Raw genomic sequence first — 19,727 nt, forward strand, 5'->3', positions numbered from 1 at the left:
CCAATTTAGCATTTTTTTCACATGTACCATTTAGTGATGAGCCTTGGTGGTGCAGTGGTTAAGCGCTTGGTTGCTAACTGAAAAGTCAGTGGTTCAACCCACCAGCCGCTCTGTAGGAAAAAGACGTGGCAGTCTGCTTCGGGGAAGATTTACAGCCTTGGAAATCCTGTGGGGCAGTTCTTCTCTGTCTAATAGGGTTGCTACGAGTTGGAATCGACTCAATGGCAAAGGTTTGGTTTTTGGATTTGCTGCTAATGACATCACTTATATTAATCAGTGGTGACTTCTTGATGGCTGCTTGTTAATCTTCTGGTTTTTGTCACTGCTGTTTTATTATTCTCTGATTGTTTGCCCAAGGTTGAAAGGCTGTTTCAGGTTGGCCATGGCGCTCACTTAGTAAAAGCCCACTGAAGATATGGGGGTTCAAGGCAGCATGGCAAAAGCAACCAGTGCGAAGCTTATGTTGAGCCGGTGGTTGGTTTCAGACATGGTAACTTGGCATGTGATGCCAAACCTTGGACTGTGAATTCTGAGTCCAGCTTCATCACCATTGTGTTGTGACGTTGAGAAGATCACGTGATTTGTGTTCAGCTGCGATAATCTTCCTTTAAGTTCTCTTCTATATACTGCTTCTCTAGCAGCAGTTCTTTTCATTTTTGTGGTTCTGGTTTTTTTTATAACTCATTTTTGTTGTTGTTGAGAATACACACAGCAGAATAGACACCAGTTCACAGTTTCTGCATGTATGATTCAGTGACACTGATTAAAAAAAGTGGGACACTGATTACATTCATTGAATTGTGCAACCATTCTCACTGTTGTTTTCTGAGTTTTCCTCCCCCGTTTGTGGTTTCATTTTTTTTTTTTTTAATTCATCTCAGGAAGCTATGTAGTAGGTTCGAGGGCAGTGTCTATGGTTGCAGCATTCTTAAACTGCCCCCTTTGTCCAGTTTCCAAGTAATCAAATTTAAATATATTATTTCTAAGGGGAGATCTTACTGCTTATGAGCCTACTCGCAAAATCTATACCCTGTTAAGTTTGGCCTAATGTGTTGAAGGAAAGAATTTTATGAGACTGTGTCAAGAAGACACAGCTATACTAGGATTGATGATTGCTGAAAATCTTACAAATCTTTGTTAATTTGGGGAAGAAGGGTGGTCTTAGTTGAGTACTCCCTGACTAGGGTTTATAAAAAAACATGAGAGTAATCCTGTGAACTCTAAGTGCTTTCTATGTGGAACCATTAAAGGATTCTGTGTTTATAGGGTAGCAACAACTTAAATTAAGGACAAGCAATGCTCTTGCACAGTATTCTTAACTTGTATTTATTTATTTTCAGACGTTGTATTCTAAGTACCACACGCGCGCACACACACACACACACACACAAACTATTGCCATTGAGTCAATTCCTATTGGGTCGCTATAAGCTAAGTACCACCCAAAAAAACCCATTGCCGTTGAGTCGATTCTGACTTGTAGTGACCCTATAGGACAGAGTAGAACTGCCCTATAGGGCTTCCAAAGAGCACCTGGTAGATTGGAACTGCCGACCTTTTGGCTAGCAGCCATCACTGTAACTCTTGACCACTATGCCAGGAGGGTTCTCCTATGTACAACAACAGGTACAGAAAGAGGCAGTGTGAGGAAGGCTATAGACAGAACAGCAGAAGTGTGAAAATGCTAGAATGGTATATTTTAATTTTATAAACTTTTTTTTTTAGTGCTTCCCAAATTTGTTCCCCTCCTCCCAAGAAAACAAACTAGGTTTCTTTTTAGTATCCTGAAACTGCAATGTTACCGTATAGGATCAATTCAGCCCAGATCTATAACACCAAATGTAATGATCAAATCAATGCAATTTTCAATTTCACTTCAATTCAATTTTGTTCCTAACTGCACGCACAGCACTTTTTCCTCTGACTCTAGCTGCCCAAAGCTAGTTTAACCCAAACTCGTTGCCTTCGAGTTAATTCTGACTCATAGTGACCCTGCAAGACAAAGTAGAACTGCCCCATAGAGTTTCCAAGGAGCAGCTGGTGGATTCAAACTGCCAAGCTTTTAGTTGGCAGCCAAGCTCTTAACCACTGCGCCACCAGGGCTCTGAGCTAGATTAGACCTCCTAAGTAAAGGGCATGGTCCTCTAGACTGCCAAGTCTGCCTAAGACTTCAGATGCCAGCTACACGCTTGGGGGCCCCCATGATACCCTCACTTCTGACCCCCTGGCTACAAATTCAGGAGCTTCCCACTACCCCTCAGGATGCCTGTGGGTTCTAAGGGCTCCCCTCACTTCTGACCTGAGAGCCATAAATTTGGGGGCTTCTGCTACCCCTCCTTAGGATACTATCTATAAGGTCAGGGTTCTCTACGCTTCCCTTGTTTCTGACCTGCTGGCTCCCACTACTCCCCGAGGTTTGATTATCCTCTAGAATGATTCACAGAACTCACACAAGAGTCTACTTACAAGTATAGTTCTATTACAGAAAAAAGGAAACAAAAGAAGAGACACACAGGGTGATTTCTGTGAGGGTTCCCAACACAGAGCTTGATGTCCCAAAAAAAAGCACGCTACCCTCCCTCATGGGTTAATGTCTGTCGTCAACCAGGAAGCCCATGTGACTTCCATGTCCAGAGCCTTTACTGGGGCCTCATTACATAGGCATGATTGGTTGAATCGTGCTCCCCTCCCCCTATCACAAGCTGGGTCTTTCTGGTGTGGCCAGCCCCTACCTGAGTCACCTGTTAGGTAGGTATGGTCTGGAAACCTCATCAAAGACACTTCAGTCGCTGGGGAAATTACAGGCATTTAGAGGTTATCTCTCAGGAACCAAGGAAAAAGACCAAACTCTTTGGATAAAGTTGAATTCTTTACTCCACAATAACATCTTTGATTGATGATGTGTGGCATTCCATCCCCAGTCCTGCGTCTCGGTCGCAGAAGTATCACATGGTGATGAGCTGGACCACACCAGTGCTTCTTGGCTGCACCGGGCTGAGTGCCTTGTACCTAACGGCCTCCCTGGTTAGGGGCTCCTCCCTGGCAGAGCATGAGGTACTCGAGTAATTTGGGATGTGCAATTTATCCTCTCTACTTCTGCAAAAAGGTATAAACTCTGCTACGAATTTTGCAAATTTGGGTGACTATAGACACCATTCCTCATTCCTCTGGTTCTCCACCAACATGTGTTAGTTTGAATTTTAAGGTACATAACAGATTTGGGTTTTGCTGGGCACATCCATAACTGATTTATTTTTCAAGGCTCATGATTGAATCCAGCCAAGAATTGTATTTCAACTTGCCCATTCAAGTATTCTCATGCACATTAGACAAATACCACCAGAACAAAGCCACGTTTAGAATGCTGACTGGGAGGCTTACTTAAATATTTGCTAGTCACAATGTTTCCCTATTTTATAGGATAATGTAATTTTTGAGAGACTTTCAAAAGATTCAAAATACATGGAGGAAACATTATGCCATCTGGAGTATTTTGCCACGGAAGGTAAGTAAAAATTGGAAGTGCTCTTTCTAAGCATTGAAGTTGTATTTTCAAGTGCTTATGGCTGATGCTTGGGTAAGGAGCCACGTTCTGGATGGACGTGTCATTTTTGTGAAGTCATTTTTTGGCTTGCTTTTCTAGTGCCAGTCCCAGTTTCTCCACATTCTGTGCCTACGACAGTGATAAAATGTGTGGCACAGTCTATACTCAGTTACCTACAGATGACTCTGCGCACGCTTGACCAGCAGTGACAGGAACTTTGTGCACAGAGGGAAAAGACAGGCGAATTCACAACATGTAGAATCATTGTGTAACCAACTTTCCCCTTCTGGAAAGCTCATGTTGTTGTTTCCTGGCTATACTCTTGTTACCCTTATGGCACTGACTTATAGTTGTCTTAAGGAAATAACAGCTCACTGAGCCCACAGTGAGCAGGAAAGGAGTTCTCTGAAAGACTTTAAACAACACTGATGTCAGGTTTTCCTGCCAGTGAATGTGATGAAAGCGGGAGCCCTGCTTAAGTGTTGAGTGCTGCTTTCCCACCTTAAGTGTGTTCCCTGTGACTCCGTGCTCACACACACACACACACACACACACACACACACAGAGGCACCTCTGCTTGAAAACTTGGGTCTTTCATGTGATAGCACATTGAGCTTTTTATTGCTGTCTTGAAACATACTTTCTGCTTCCTCTACTTGCTGATACCTGCCTATTGTGCACATGCTGTGGGGATTTACCATCCAGTGACTTCTCATGTACTTTTAAATATATAGAAGAGGTTATTCACATTAGAATACAGTATCCAAACCCAAAAAATCCATTGCTGTCAAGCCATTCCAACTCATAGTGACCCTATAAGACGGAGTAGAACTGCCCCGTAGGGTTCCCAAGGCTGTAAATCTTTGCAGAAGCAGACTGCCACATCTTCCTCCCGTGGAGTGGCTGGTGGGTTCACACTGCTGACCTTTCGATTAGCAGTTGAGTGCTTAACCACTGCACTCAGGGTCCTTAGAATACAGTATAAAACCAAAACCAAACCCAGTGCCATCGAGTCGATTCCCACTCATAGTGACCCTATAGCACACAGTATAGTTATTTTAAATTTCCCTCTTTAGATATGTGAAAGTTGGATTAAAGTGACCTAAAAAGCAGACAGTTTCTTTAATTTATTTGAAATGCTCATATGAAATGGAGTCAGGTGATTTTACATAGGAGATAAAATATTCTACTTGACCCAGTTCACCAATGGCCTGCCTCGTCTACACTGTGGCTGTTGGCAGGTTTGCGGACTCTCTGTGTGGCTTATGCTGACCTCTCTGAGAACGATTATAAGGAGTGGTTGAAAGTCTATCAGGAAGCCAGCACCATACTGAAAGACAGAACTCAACGTCTGGAAGAGTGTTATGAGATCATTGAAAAGGTACATGATACGTGATACATTCTGTACGTGCCTAATGAAACACTTACCACCTGTTGAACAAAGTGTTTGAGCAGGAATCCTTTTGCTGTATAATGACATTCTATTTTCTAGTTAGCATATTAATTAACCATTAGGTTTTAATCTTTTTCTTTAAAAAGCACTGAATTTTGCTGAGCTGTCTGAAAGGTCCCAGTACCCTCGGCTAAGTATTAATGATATCTTAAGGAGTATTGGTGACTTTCTGGATTTTGCCAAGATTAAGTTTTTATGTGAGCAACTCACCAATATACATGAGCAATCAGAATATTGCATGGTTGGATTAGACAATGTACATATTGAGAATTTTTATACTTAATATAATATTTAAGCTTCATCATTGCTAGTTCATATTGTCTATTTTGACTTTTATTTATTTATTTTCAGCTTATCACAAGGCACTAGGTAGCTTTCTACTTACTGGATTTCCTCACATCAGGGGGCCTGGTTTCAACTTTTTCTGCTTCATGTTAGATACTATTTTCTAGAAACTGGTCCATCTGTTTTCTAGTTTCTATATCTTTGAAGTCATTACCTGTTTGCTTTTTTTTTCTTTCCATTTTTGGTTCTTTAGTTCCCCTTTGTTTTTTTTATACTTGGCTTTTGTTGGGGTTTTTATACTCAGTTGTTTGCCATTTTGGTGGAATCTGGGTAGGAGTAGAGCTGACTCCGTGTTCACTGGCCGTGCTTTACTGGAAATAGGCACATGACTTTATAGTAAGAGAACAACTATTCAGTAGGTGACTTGCCCATGTGGTGGATGCTCACCAGTTAGGTGGCTTTTCTTCCAATCTGTTAGCCAAGGTGAGGTGATACGTCACGGGTGAGGGGAGACAGGGAGTGTTTGCCAGGCCTTCTCTCAGAAAATTTGGAATCTACCAGCCCAGCAAGCCAAAGCACAGGCAGCCCAGGGCATTGCGTGTCCACACCCATCCTCGGAGTCACATGAACAGATCTTTCCTGTGGCCGTTAAGTGAACAAAAAGGGGTGAATTTTTATAACTCCTCTGTCCTAAGATGTTTTTATGTTTTCTTCTGTACCTGTTATATTCTTAGCATCACACGTTTTCCTCCTATATTGCTAGATAAGTATATCATCTAGAAATACATCTTTTCGTATGTTAAACTTAATATAATGCTTTATTCATTAGCGGGGTGAGAGGGGAAGGCTCATGTAATGTTAATATCCTCAGAGTAACTTGCCCATATTCTGTGCTACCAAATGATTTCTATTCTATTCCAAGTCTACCATGCCTATGCACCAAGAAATAAATGATGAGCGCTGGGTTGACTTTGTGTATTGAGTGGCCCTAACATTGTGAAGAGTTTTGAAGTGCCGTGTATCTAGATATCATTAATCATCTACGAATAAAGGCTTGATGTAGAGGAAATAAGATAACTGTCATAGAACATTTTGACTGCCTTTCTTTTGTCAGAGTTTAGTGATTCATGCTGTTCTTAAGTATGTTTCAATCTTTGATTAAAGATATTTCTCGTTCTAGAACTTGCTGTTACTTGGAGCCACGGCCATAGAAGACCGCCTTCAGGCAGGTGTTCCAGAAACCATAGCAACTCTGTTGAAGGCAGAAATTAAAATATGGGTGTTGACAGGAGACAAACAGGAAACTGCAATTAATATAGGTAATCAATTTTAAAAATAATTTTTGGATGTTGGTTTTTTACTTACATTTTTAAAGTGTCAGATGAGGTGCCTAAGACCTCTTCAGATGCGTTGACAAATGACTTTTTATAGAATTCTTGATTCACAAGGCAAAGAAGTTTGCCCAAATCAAATGAAGATACTCTGATGAGGATCATCTGCCTGTTATAAATATTAAAACTCTTATAGCTCCCTGAAAAGTATAAAATGTACTATATATAGAATATACAGTTTAAGAGTTGACATTTTTTTACTGCTTTCTTCACAAAATTTTGCTCTCTTAGAGCATGTTTTCATTACATTTAACTGTATATTATTATTTTATATAATTATAGCCATTTTAATTATTTTACCAGTTGATAGATTTTTCTAACATCCTGGTTGGCCACCTCCTTCCTTATTAAGTATCTCAGCAGACAATTGAAGAAGGGGGAATTTAAGTCAAAAGGCTGTCTTTGCTAGTGTTAAAGAGGCACATTTTCAGTGTGAGAAGAACTTGAAACTGCTCATTTAAAATCTAATTATGATTATTTGGCGTATTTTTAAATTTTTTGTTACTTTTACCACCATTATGGAGTAACGGTCTCTGGTACATATGTGATAAAATGGATACGTAAGGACTAGATGACCTACCGTGCTTTTTGTAAATACCCATACCGATTGCCGTCAAGTCAATTCCGACTCATAGCGACCCTATAGGACAGAGTAGAACTGCCCCATACGGTTTCCAAGAGGCGCCTGGTGGATTTGAACTGCCGACCTTTTGGTTAGCTCTTAATCACTATGCTACCAGGGTTTCCTTTTTTGTAAATAGATTTTATTTTATGTCATGGGACTTCAGAAAGAAACCTCCTAGAACCTCTGAAGTTAAGGGACTATTGTCCTTTTCAGAGCAGCCTCCCTGGAATACTACCAGTTTATTCCAATGGTGCCTCATTTCTATAAAGCCCTCTCCTGGATTAGTTCTATCTTTCAGATGCCTCAGCTGTAGATAATACCTGCTCTCTGGGGTTCATTTCATTTTTTGGAATTAGACAAAATAGACATTTTTGGAAATTATTTCTGCAAGGTGTGGAAACACCTTACACAAAGCCATTTGGGCCTTTGTTCTCAGTTTTTCAAGCTGTACCAACACCTGAGGCTAATGAGCGGAGGCTGACCAGACCACTAGGGGCCCAATGTTGACTAAGCCTCTGGAGGCATGATGCCATCTATCACCGCCATGTGGTGAGGCCAGTAAGAGCCCTGAGCCCCGAGGCTCAGATGAACTTCCTGGTTGGTGACCATGCACAGGAGAGGGTAACACATCCCTCTTTGGGACATGAAAGCCCTACAATGTGACCCCTCCCAGACCTCACCCTATGTGTCTCTTTCTTTGTATCCTTTTTGTTTGTAATAAAGTTTCAGCCATAAATACACTCCGTAAATTCTGAGTTATTCCAGCAAATTAATGAACCCACAGGGGCAATGAGGGCCAGCAGGGGCTGGTTTCTGCCTATTTGGCAGTCTGAAAGAAGGTGTCCTTCTAATGTGTGAGCTCTGACACAGCTCTGGGTGGCTAGGGTTGAAAGACAGTGTCCGTCTAACATGTGAGCTCTGACCCAGCTCTCGGTGGCTAGGGCTCAAAGACAGTGCCTATTGAATGTGTAAGCTCTGATCTAGCACTCGGTGGCTAGGGCTGAGAGGCAGTGTCCATCTAACATGTGAGCTCTAACCCAGCTTTCCGCAGCTAAAGCTGAGAGAGAGTGCCACATGAGCGGCTGGCAGCGAGGATGGAGAAGTGGGAAGGTGAGGACTGGATCCATTTGCAAGCTTTGGGAATTGGTTCATGCTGATGCTCACCACACAGTTAGCAATGAAAGTGAGATTTTCCAACAAGGCCCTTGTTCAGTGCAATTTCATTTTTGGAAATAGTCATTTCATGTCAAGATAGTAGCTAGCCAAATGCAATTTGAGTTCCCTAACAACTGAAATTAAAGTCACAAGAGAGGGACATGTGATTCATAAGCAGTCCCTGAGACATCAATAAAAGGCTCCATCCATCAGTTCGTGCTGGCTGTCACTCGGATGCGCTCTCTCGGACAAGTGTGAGGGTGTTTCAGTGCAAACCCATCGCTACCCTTGGACAATAAAAACCCAAAGCTTACAGCCCTTTGGTGATGTGTTGATAACGTATTTATAAATGAAGGATAGCACGCTTCCTCTTTTGTAATGTCTCTTCATGTGTTACTTCTGAAATAAATCTGGTCTAAAGCACCTGCTAATGATATAAAAAAAAATGATATATGGCCCCTGTTATTCCTATATGGCATATAAAGCTGACTACTACCTGAAATTGTTGTTGTTAGTTATCATCTAGTCAGTTCCAACCCGTGGCAACCCCGTGTACAACAGAACCAAACTGCCCCATCCTGTACAATCCTTGTGATTGCCGGCATGCTTGAGTCCATTATTGCCTTCCAGCCTAGGGGGTTCACGTTCACCTTCCAGCACTATATTGAAGAGTATTCTGTTGTAATCCATAGAGTTTTCACTGGCTGATTTTTAGAAGTAGATTGCCAGGTCTTTCTTCATAGTCTGTCTTAGCCTGGAAGCTCTGCAGAAACCTGCCCACCACGAGTGACTCTGCTACTATTTGAAATACCAATGCATAGCTTCCAGCATCATAGTAACATGCATGTCACCACAGTACAGCAAACTGACAGGTCATGGACTGCCTGAAATACTTACCCAGAATTTCAGTATACTTTTTGCTCTGTTATAGCAATATGAAAGAAACGTGTAACTCCTTAAATTAAAACAGAACTGTAGCTATAGTCTTTCTGTTTTTCTAGATCTTGAATGTTCTTGCTGGACTAAGGACCTTTCCCTGCACCTAGTCTCAGACCTATCATCCTAAAGTACTTTATCTGTGTGGTGTGAAGAGCATGCGTTAGAGTGCGCTGACGGCGCACTACCTGGAGGAGACCAATGTCCTCTCTCAACCACGTCACCCTTCCCTGGGGGAGCACGCGCATCCTTTTCTGGCTTGTTCCTGTTGTTACACCTGACCTGTCAGTGTCTAGCTCAGTTTGGATGGTATGCAAGAGAAAGCTAACTGGTTGAAAATCAATTCATATAACACAAATGGGTAATTTTCTGAGAAGGAAACTTTTACCTGCATGCAGCAAGGCTTCTCTGAGCCCTCTGAGATAATTGATACCTGTCCAGTTTTTTTTTTTTTCATTGTTATATTATTTTGTGTTTTTTTCCAAAGAGTGTACAGTAACATCTGTAGTTTTGGCACTAGAAACACTCACATCCATTAGGTAATTTATAACTGGTCTTTCTTAGTGAATGCTTCTCAGGGCCATGAGAAGATGAATATTGGTGTTGTATGCCATCAAGTCAATCCTGACTCATAGTGACCTTATAGGACAGAGTAGAAATGCCACATAGGGTTTCCTAGGCTGTAATCTTTATGGAAGCAGATCTCCTGGTCTTTTCTCCCCTGGAGCAGCTGGTGAGTTCAAGCCACTGACCTTTCATTTAGCAGCCAAACACTTAACCATTGCACCACCAGGGCTCCTGAGAAGGTGATGCCTCCTACGTAAAAGCTGATGACTTCGCCAAAGTCTCGTATTTATCCTGGGAGTTTCCTCTCTGGAGTTTTTCCTACTGTATTTGTAAGATTCAGTCAGCTCTTTGGTGTTACTGTGTTTCTAACTGGGGAATACATGTTTTTTGAAAGAACTCTATCCAAATTGTTCCTTCACTTTACCTTCAAAACTCGTTTGTAACCCTGGGTGATGTTGAGGAATGCAGTTTTCAGATTTAGGATCTCAGTTGTTACTACAGTCTCTGCAGGAGATTTAGCAAAGTGTGTACAACCAGAAATTTTATCAGGCTTGTCCATGCTAGGTCACAGTCAATACCTGTAAGCAGCTCAAGGTCCATGCTGCGTGGATTTTAAGCCTGTTTTCTAATCATCGGTTCCTCCCGACATGAAGTCCCAGGGAGGCCCAAATGGTTAACACACTGGCTGCTAACTGAAAATTTGGAGGTTAGAGTCTACCCGGAGGTGCATCAGGAAAGAGGGCTGGCAATCTACTTCTGAAAAATCAGCCACTGAAAACTCTGTGGAGGACAGTTCTATTCTGACACACGTAGGGTCACCATGAGTTGGGATCAACTCAATGGCAGCTGGTTTTTGGTTTTATTCCTCCAGAAAGCTACCCCTGGTAATGAAAACCAGTATCAATGGACCTGCCTAACACAGTGCTTCTTTTTTCTTCTGTACACTTTAGTGCATTGCACATGTGTTTTAGGGTAGCAGAAGATATTTGGGAAGAAGATCTAGCAGTAGTTCTTCTGGATGAAGGAAAGAAAAGATGACAAGTTAATTGAGTGTCTGCTGAGTACCAGGCCCTGTGCTAGGAGGTGCTTCCTGTCTTTATACATGAACAGTTTTATAGCTCCTGGGGAAAACGCAGAGTGTACCAAGGTTATGGAGCCCTAGTGGTACAGTGGTTAAGAGCTTGGCTGCTAACCAAAAGATTGGCAGTTCGAATCCATGAGGTGCTCCTTGGAAACCCTATGGGGCAGTTCTATTCTGTCCTGTAGGGTTGCTGTGAGTCAAAATTGACTGGACAGCAATGTTTTTTTTTGGTTTTACCAAGGTTATACTCTACTTAATGGCCAAGCGAGCACCGCGTCTCATGGTCCTTGACTTCTCGTGCAGGGCTCACTTAAAACCAATTCACCTAGCTTTCACAAAAAAACCTCCTCCGAAATTCCATCCATTCTAAGATGCACATTGTTTTGACATTTTAATGTCTCTGAAATGGGGATTTCTTATGATTGTTCACTCTTACAGTTTTAATTGGCAGCATTTTCTCCATGGTTCATATGGTAAGTGTTTAGATTTGGTGATGTTTGGTATGTTTGGTGTTTGGGGTTATGGGGTATCTTTCGCCTTTGGTGCTTTTTTTTTTTTTTAACAAGAATTTATTTTTAAAAGATTACTTTTGGTTCATACCTTGGCAGTAAATATCCTTAGTGAAATTCAGTTCCAGGACATTCGTGTCTGTTTAGAGCCAACGTGAGCCAGTGAGCAGTGTGTAGATTAACAGTCATTTTGCCTGTGGGTTTAGGTAGTTTGCATCCGGCATGATGCCGGAATCCTCCTGCACCAAATGCTGGGATTTTATGCTAACTAGCTCTGTTTCAGGGAGTTGGCAATTTTCTCTTTTGAACTTAAAAATTTGGCATTAGCTGGTCTAAAGTGAAATCTCAGATGTGGCCTTTGCGAATCATGTAGTCATCATTTCCTTATTACCGGTGGATAAAGCATCTATTAAGTAGATGTACAATACATGTGGCCTTTGCACATCTAAATTTTTTCTGATGGATATGGAATGAGTGAGAAGAAATTCTAGCATGCATTCCATTTTAGTGTCATTCATTTGGAAACAGCTTTTATCTTCAACCATTCCTGAGTTGCAATTTCCCCCTGCTTTTTGTTAAGCACTGTTTGTTACTTTCATACTGCTTCTTACAGACTTCGAAGTTTAATGTTAAAAAAGTGAGTACAGTTGGTGCTTGCCTACCACATCATAGTTGCCTGGCCTGTTAAAAGGACAGCATGTTCCCATCCTCAGGTGAAGCTGGTGTGAAATGGTTGCAACACTGCTTCGGGGCAATCTCCGTCTTTGTGCTGTTGTTAACAAAAGATTCAGACGCACATTTCTTTTTTTAATTTTATTTATTTTGTTGTTGTTGTTGAGAATATACACGCAAGACAAAACACACACTGATTCAACAGTTTCTACGTGTACAATTCAGTGACATAGATGACATTCTTCAAGTTGTGCACCCATTCTCACCCTCCTTTTCTGAGTTGTTCCTCCTCCATTAACATAAACTTCTGCCCTCTAAGCTTCCTATCTAATCTTTCAAGTTGCTGTTGTCAGTTTGATCCCACGTTGATAGTTCTTAAAAGAGCATAATGCTTAAGGCAGACATTCTTTACTAGTTAAGCTAAACTATTGTTTGTTTTAAGAATACTTTGGGGGATATTTTTGGTTTAAGGTTTAAAGATTATTTTAGGGAAATAGTTTCAGGGGTTCATCTAGCCTCCAGATGGTCTGGGATCCATGAGAATGTGAAATTCTGTTCTTCATTTTCCTCCTTTTGGTCAGGATTCTGCCATAGAATCCTTGATGAAAATGTTCGGTGCTGATAGCTGGGCACCATCTAGTTCTTCTGGTCTCATGGCAAAGGTGGCAGTTGTTCATGGAAGGAATTAGCCACACATTACATATCTTCCTTCTATTCCTGATTGTCTTTCTTCCTCTCTTACTTCGGGTGAATAGAGACCAGTTGTTGTGCCTTGGATGGCTGCTTGCAAGCTTTTAAGATCCCAGGCGCCATGCAGCAAACCAGGAGGTAGGAGAGAAGCACTAAACACTTTATTAGGCCAATTAACTGGGGTATTGCGTGAAGCCATGACCCTAAACCTCCAAACCAAGGAACCAAATCCCATGAGGTTTTTGGTTGTACATAAGCAGCCTCAACAACTATTCTTTTTTTTTTGACATTGTTGTAAGTGTATTTATCACACAACTTTTGCTGATTCAACTTTTTACGGGTGTACAACATATCAACTTAAATTACAATAATTGGCTGCAGACCTGCGTTTCTTGATTACCTGCTGCTAACATTGTTGCTGGGTGCCTGGTATAGGCTTGGGGAATGTACATTCCCTAATTGAGGCATGAGTTGATTAGGAGACAAATTAGAGAACAAAATCGATGAGAAAGTACTCATTGTGCAGTATAGACATGAAGCATGACAGGCTTTAACAATGGTAACTTAATGAGTATCAGCTATTATATACCAGACATCGTACTACGTCCTTTACATGGGTTTGATATTTAATTCCATTTGGGGTAGGTATTATTCCTTTTTAAAGGATAAAACTGCAGCACAAGAGATCAAGTAAGTTACCCTAGGTCACATAGGCATGACAGTGCTGAAAATCTGAGCACTTAACTGCTACACTTGATATTCACCTCTTGGAAGGAAAAGTATTTGAATTGAAAGGCTTCATGGTTGAGATATATTTAAAGCTAGAGCTTTCAAGATCTTATTAAAAACAAAATAAAACAACAACAAGAAAAACATGAGTGTAGAATGGGTTGTTGTTAGTAGTTAGTTGCCATCTAGTCAACCCCAACTCATGTCGATCCCATGTACAACAGAAAAAAAGTTGCCTGGTCCTGTACCATCTGCGCAGCCGCTGGTATGCTCTAGTCCGTTGTTGCAGCTACTGTGTACCTTGAGTGCCTTCCAGCTTAGAGGGCTCATCTTCCAGCGCTATATTGGACAGTATTCTGTTGAGATCTGCAGTGTTTTCATTGGTTGATTTTTGGAAGTAGATCACCAGGCCTTTCTTCCTAGTCTGTCTTAGTCTGGAAGCTCCACTGAAACCTGTCCATCATGGGTGACTCTGCTGGTATTGGAAACGCTGGTGGCAGAGCTTCTAGCATCATAGCAACACACAAGCCACTGTGGAACGACAAACTGTCAGAATGGGTTAGGATGGTCCAATTTGGGAAGGAGATCCTGAGGTAAGACTGAGGCAGTGTGTTCCTACATATGAGACAGAACATTACTGAGAAGAGTCTTAGGGATGTGGAGGGAAAGGTGCTAAGGTAGGTGGGTCTGAGGAAGAGTCCTCAGGCTCCTGGTGCTACGCGTGATGAAAGACCCTGTACTGAGTATCGCCAACCCTGCATGGAGAAGCTAAGGGTACTGTCTTTCATAATCCATTTGTGATGTCTGGCAGGGTTTTTCATGCCCTCACAGTCAAATATTGATTGATCAAATTTTCTATGAAAATGTTTGGAACCAAAAGTACTCGTTGAGAGTTTGGAACCATGTAGAACCCCAATTAACTGATAACTTGATTAATCTAAAAAAAAAATTTTTTTTGATTAATCTGATCCCAGGATATATGGTTTGCAAGTATGAATTCTTTCTGACTTTTTGAAAAATGTCTCCAGTGAAACTTGAATCTCTTTGACAGTATAAGTGGAGCCCTGGTGATACAATGGTTAAGCACTTGACTACTAACTGAAAAGTTGGTGGTTCGAACCCACTCGGTGACTCCACAGAAGATCTTGTGACCTGCTCCAGTAAAGATTACAGCCTAACTACACTATGGGGCAGTTCTACTCTGTCACATGGGGTCGCTCTGAGTCAGAATAGACTCAATGGCACCCAACAACAAAAAAGGGACACTGGCAGAGAGATTTGGCTTGGCAGAATTTTCTAGTGTAAAATATTATTTTATTGTCTTAAAACCAAGGTCTGCTCTAAGTGCCATAGACTCTGTGATATTTTGGTTTCTTTGAATGTTGATTATACTTAGGTAGTAGAAAGATTAAACATTTTTATAGCATGCTGTTAATTTCAGCTGTATTAAAAGTAAAAAACCCCAGAGGTTTTCTGCTCAGTCATTTGATGGTCGTCTTGGTAGATTGCGAGATTAAAGAACTAGGCCTCGATTTACAAGTGTGGATTGACATTTCATACCTGGCTCTTTTCCAAGAGTTGATCTCATTTTATCCACAAACATTAGAAATCAAGCACACCAAACTTGGGCTGACATAATTTAATTTGCCACGTTAGCTAAGTCACAATTAACTGTGTTAAATTGCCATGGTCTGTCTAGTGCAAGTGTTCTGTGTGATAATTCTCTAAGCAAAATCTCGCTTCGATTTCCAAATTAAAAAACAAAAAAAACCCACTAAACCTGTTTCTTCCTAGAACCCTTTAGTTGTGTATATTTAAGTGCATGAAAGTGTTGGCAGTTTTATTTATTATCCTCCCCCAGCCACGGCTAGAAAGAAACAGTTTTTTTTCAGAAAATTTTTGTGCAACTTCACTTGTCAAATGGCATTTTGCTTGAACTGAAAAATATAAAATAAAAAAACAAGCTAGGGTTTAAAAATTATAGCCTGCTTCTGCAGCTGTTGTTCAAATCAAAAACTACCAGCAAATCCTTTTGCATTAGTTACACCGAATTTGTAACAGCCTTTTATACTGCATGAGGTTGCTGGAAGTCTCCGGGGAGAGGGTAAGCCGAACATGGAGGGAAATAATTAAAGTTGCAATATCCCCTTTTGTAAATGAAAATAAAACGTAGACCTCCCTTTTGGACGTAAGCTAAAGAAAGTACAGGAAGGAAGAATGCATTTGTAGAATTTTAATGAGAAACAAAGTTCGTTGATTTCAATCTTACTATGAAGAACTTTTAATGGCATTCTGGGAAAGCCTCATTTTTACTCCTCACTATTGTTAAAATACGGCCTGATAAAGAACAACTTTGAGGCTGCATTGTTTGAGAAAATTTTTTCATGTCTGCTTGCTGGTGGTTTTTTGGTGGAGATTTTTTGGGGGGAGGGGCTGGCTTAGATACTTAACAGGTGTTCGCCCATGTGGTATTGTGATTTTAAATTATTCAGTTTCTTTTAGTGTTTAAAATAATACATGGTTGTTTTAATAAGGGAAATAATTTCATCCCCTTGAGAAAACTATTGTTAACGGCCTGGACTCTGTTCTCATGATATTGCTTTAAAAAAAAAAAAAAGTAACATTTGGATTAAAAAACATAGCTTTATGCTTAAAAGTTTGTGAACTGAGGGTATTTAAAAGCTATTCTTCTCTAGTGACAATCATTAATGCAGGATATAGTTGTTTTTTTTTTTATAGTTTGTACATTCAAAAAAAACTGAATAAAAATACTAGTTTTTTTTAATTTTAATTTTCCTCTGTCTTGAATTCTATTTTGTGCTTTTTGGTAGATTCTCTTAAGGATGAAAAGATACCTGCTGAGTAGGAATGAACACAGAACTGTTCCGTGACTTGGCAGTTAAACACCTATCTCTTTTTGTAGTTAACTGTAATGCCTGTGGAAACCCTGGTGGCGTAGCGGTTGCTACGGCTGCTAACCAAGAGGTCACCAGTTCAAATCCACCAGGCGCTCCTTGGAAACTCTATGGGGCAGTTCTACTCTGCCCTATAGGGTTGCTATGAGTCAGAATTGACTTGACGGCAGTGGTTTAGGTTTATAATGCTTATGGCAGTGGGTGCTTTAGCATTCTTTTGGGAGTATTGGTTAAGGCCAAGAAGCCCTGGTGGTGTAACGATTGTTTGGCTGCTAACCAGAAAGTTGGCAGTTTGAATCTACCCAGTGGCTCCCCGGGAGAAAAGACCTGGTGATCTGCTCCCACAAAGATTACAGCCTAGGAAACCCTCCAGGGCAGTTCTACTCTGTCACGTGAGGTCACTATGAATCAGAATCAACTTGACTGCACCTCATGGCGATACTGATTAAGGCCCTTCTTTGAGATAACCATATACATACTTGATCCAAAGTTGAAATTCTACTTGCTGATGATTTGTTTCATTTTTTGTAATCATTGATCGATCCATTGTTATAACATACTGAGAAGAAATTGGTTTTTGAGGGCCTATTTTCTTGGTGAATTCTTTGCTTGACTTTTCTCAATGAGATAAATTGAAACAGGGTTTAGTGAAAAGCACACAACTGATCCCATTTCTCTCAAGGGGCACTGAAAGGTTGTAGGATGATTTGAAAGAATGACTAGAGTCCTGACACGGCACCCCTGGTCTTGATGTTTTCAGGGGCCTACCCCTTCTAGGGAAACCCTGGTGGTGTAATAGTTAAGAGTTTGGCTGCTAACCAAAAGGCGGCAGTTCAAATCCACCAGGTGCTCCTTGGAAACCCTATGGGGCAGTTCTACTGTGTCCTGTGGTATTGCTATGAGTCGGAATCGAATCGATGCCGAGTTTTTTTTTTTTTTTTTGGTTTACCCCTTCTAGAGTGAATGGATTTGAGCGGGGAGGAGCCAGCAGGGACCCTGTCCCTTGTAGACCTCCAAGTCTCTGGGCACCAAGTATCTCCATCTGTCTCTGAGTGGACTGCTCAGCTTGAGTAGAAAAGGCCATCATAGACAACAGTATTACCTAGTAGAAGGGAAAGCAGAAAAGAATATCTTGGTTATCCTACAGAGAAAGATTTATTGAAAAATGCAATGGAAATCATTGATAAGAATTGGTATTGGGATACATTTATTTCACAGTGCTTTTTTTTTTTTTAACTCAACTTTAATTCTTTTAATGGGGATTAGTTTGAACTGCGGAAGGAAAAGTGATTCTCTTAAGTACAGTAGTATTCCTTTGAAGCCTGTTGTGAGAATTACCTAACATTTTTAAAGCAAAGGAAGGATCTTACTATTACAGTAGGCACATTTATGCTGGTTTAGGTACACCATTAGGTTCCATTTGTCTTCTTAAAGTGTTTGCTGTTATTTTAGATAATCCAAGGCTTATCCTAATTTATACAAGGATAAGAAGGATAAAGAAAAAGCCACAGAAAACCGACAAGTACTTATTTAGACATTAGTTATGTCGACCTCCCCAACCAGTTCTGTTCAAGCTGTCTGGAAGAATAAAAATCATTTAAAGTTTACTTTTCCTACCTCTTATTCTTGCCCAATTCCTGTGTGAGACTCAGTAGGCTTAAGATGGTCATACTGTGGGTAGAAGAATAGAGGCTGAATTTAAGTCACCATTGAAAAATGAGGAGCTCATGGAAGGAATGGTAAATTCATGTGTGTCGTCCCTTCCCCCATTTAGGCTATTCCTGCCGACTGGTCTCACAGAACATGGCCCTCATCCTACTCAAGGAAGAGTCTTTGGATGTAAGTAGTTTTGCAGAAGTTGTATTTGATATAACTTTAATAAACTATTTGTTTATTTGTTTCTGAAATGATTGATAATCAGAGTTTTTGTTTTTGCCAGAAAACAACTATAAAACTACTGTGTGAGTGTATGTTTTTTGTTTGTATTCAGGAACAAATGTCATACAGGGGTATCTTTAAATATCAAAAAAGCAGCTTAGAATATTGTTTCCTGATAATACATTATTTTACTCATCTAGGATTCTGCATTTAACACAGGATGGTTTTCTTTTAATCTGGTTTAACTTTAATGATTAATTTTGAAGTATGAATGGGGTCTATTATGATTTACACTAAGTAAAAAAAAAAAGTGATAGTTAAAATATACATGAGGCTGCCATGATTTGGAATGGACTTGACGGCAACAGGCTTGGTCTGATTTTTTAGTGATGGTTAACTCCATCACTAAAGGAGGTGAATAAGGAGACTTGTTGGATTTTCTTTCTAGTAGAAACGTTAAAATAAGGATAATATTCTTGTTTCAGGAGTTTTAAAAATTTTATAGTAATACGGCACCAAAAAAAAAAAACAAACCTGTTGCCCTAGAGTCGATTCCAACTCCGAGGGACCCTATAGGACAGAGTAGAACTGCCCCATAGAGTTTCCAAGGAGCACCTGGTGGATGCAAACTGCTGACCTTTTGGTTAGCAGCTGTAGCTCTTAGCCACTATGCCACCAGGGTAATAGGCTACATATGACCTTAATTCCCCACCATCCCAATACCATGAGTTCATCCAGAATTGAACAGCCTGGGGTTTCCAAGTGCTTTATAGACATGTAATGACCCCCTCATGGCCTAAAGCCAGTGATGACACCAGGAGTGAGAGCTGATCTGAGGATAACCCATGACCTATGTGAGTAATTTGATATGAAAAGATGAACTGAATACACCAGATTCTATTTCTTGGGCCTTTTAACAGGAGATTCTTTACCAACAGGCATCAATAGTCACTCAGCCATGCAGTGTACTAAATGCCAGTGCTAGGAGCAAATCACAGGGTTAGTTGTCATGGGAGGATATATAGCACAGAGATTTCATGCTTGAAAATTGGCGAGGCCATGAGTCCTAATGTGAAGGACAAGACACACTCAACCCCTCCACGACTTCAAGGGCAACATTCAGGAAGAGAACACATGGGCTACACATGCTCAGGGCTAAATCTTTCACCTCCTGGCCTCCAAACCACTATCAGCGAGATACAGTTCTTTGGCTTGAGTTCTTAAGGATTCATCCTAGTATTCTGTTTGTACTTGTCTGTGTCACTGCCTGCAAAAAATCCAACACTCCCAGGTCATC

General features: G+C 40.7%; 1 protein-coding gene across 1 annotated transcript in view; it reads left to right on the forward strand.

The window, feature by feature from the left end:
• ATP8A2 (ATPase phospholipid transporting 8A2) overlaps positions 1-19,727 on the forward strand; it is a 705,555-nt gene that overhangs the window by 303,480 nt on the left and 382,348 nt on the right. The window contains exons 21-24 of the mRNA XM_049867411.1: positions 3,421-3,505; positions 4,786-4,925; positions 6,463-6,601; positions 18,327-18,391. Of these exons, the coding sequence (XP_049723368.1) occupies positions 3,421-3,505; positions 4,786-4,925; positions 6,463-6,601; positions 18,327-18,391 (429 nt within the window). The remainder of the gene's footprint in view (positions 1-3,420; positions 3,506-4,785; positions 4,926-6,462; positions 6,602-18,326; positions 18,392-19,727) is intronic.

This window comes from Elephas maximus, chromosome 23 (assembly GCF_024166365.1).
Source record: "Elephas maximus indicus isolate mEleMax1 chromosome 23, mEleMax1 primary haplotype, whole genome shotgun sequence".
In the NCBI taxonomy this organism is placed as follows: domain Eukaryota; kingdom Metazoa; phylum Chordata; class Mammalia; order Proboscidea; family Elephantidae; genus Elephas; species Elephas maximus.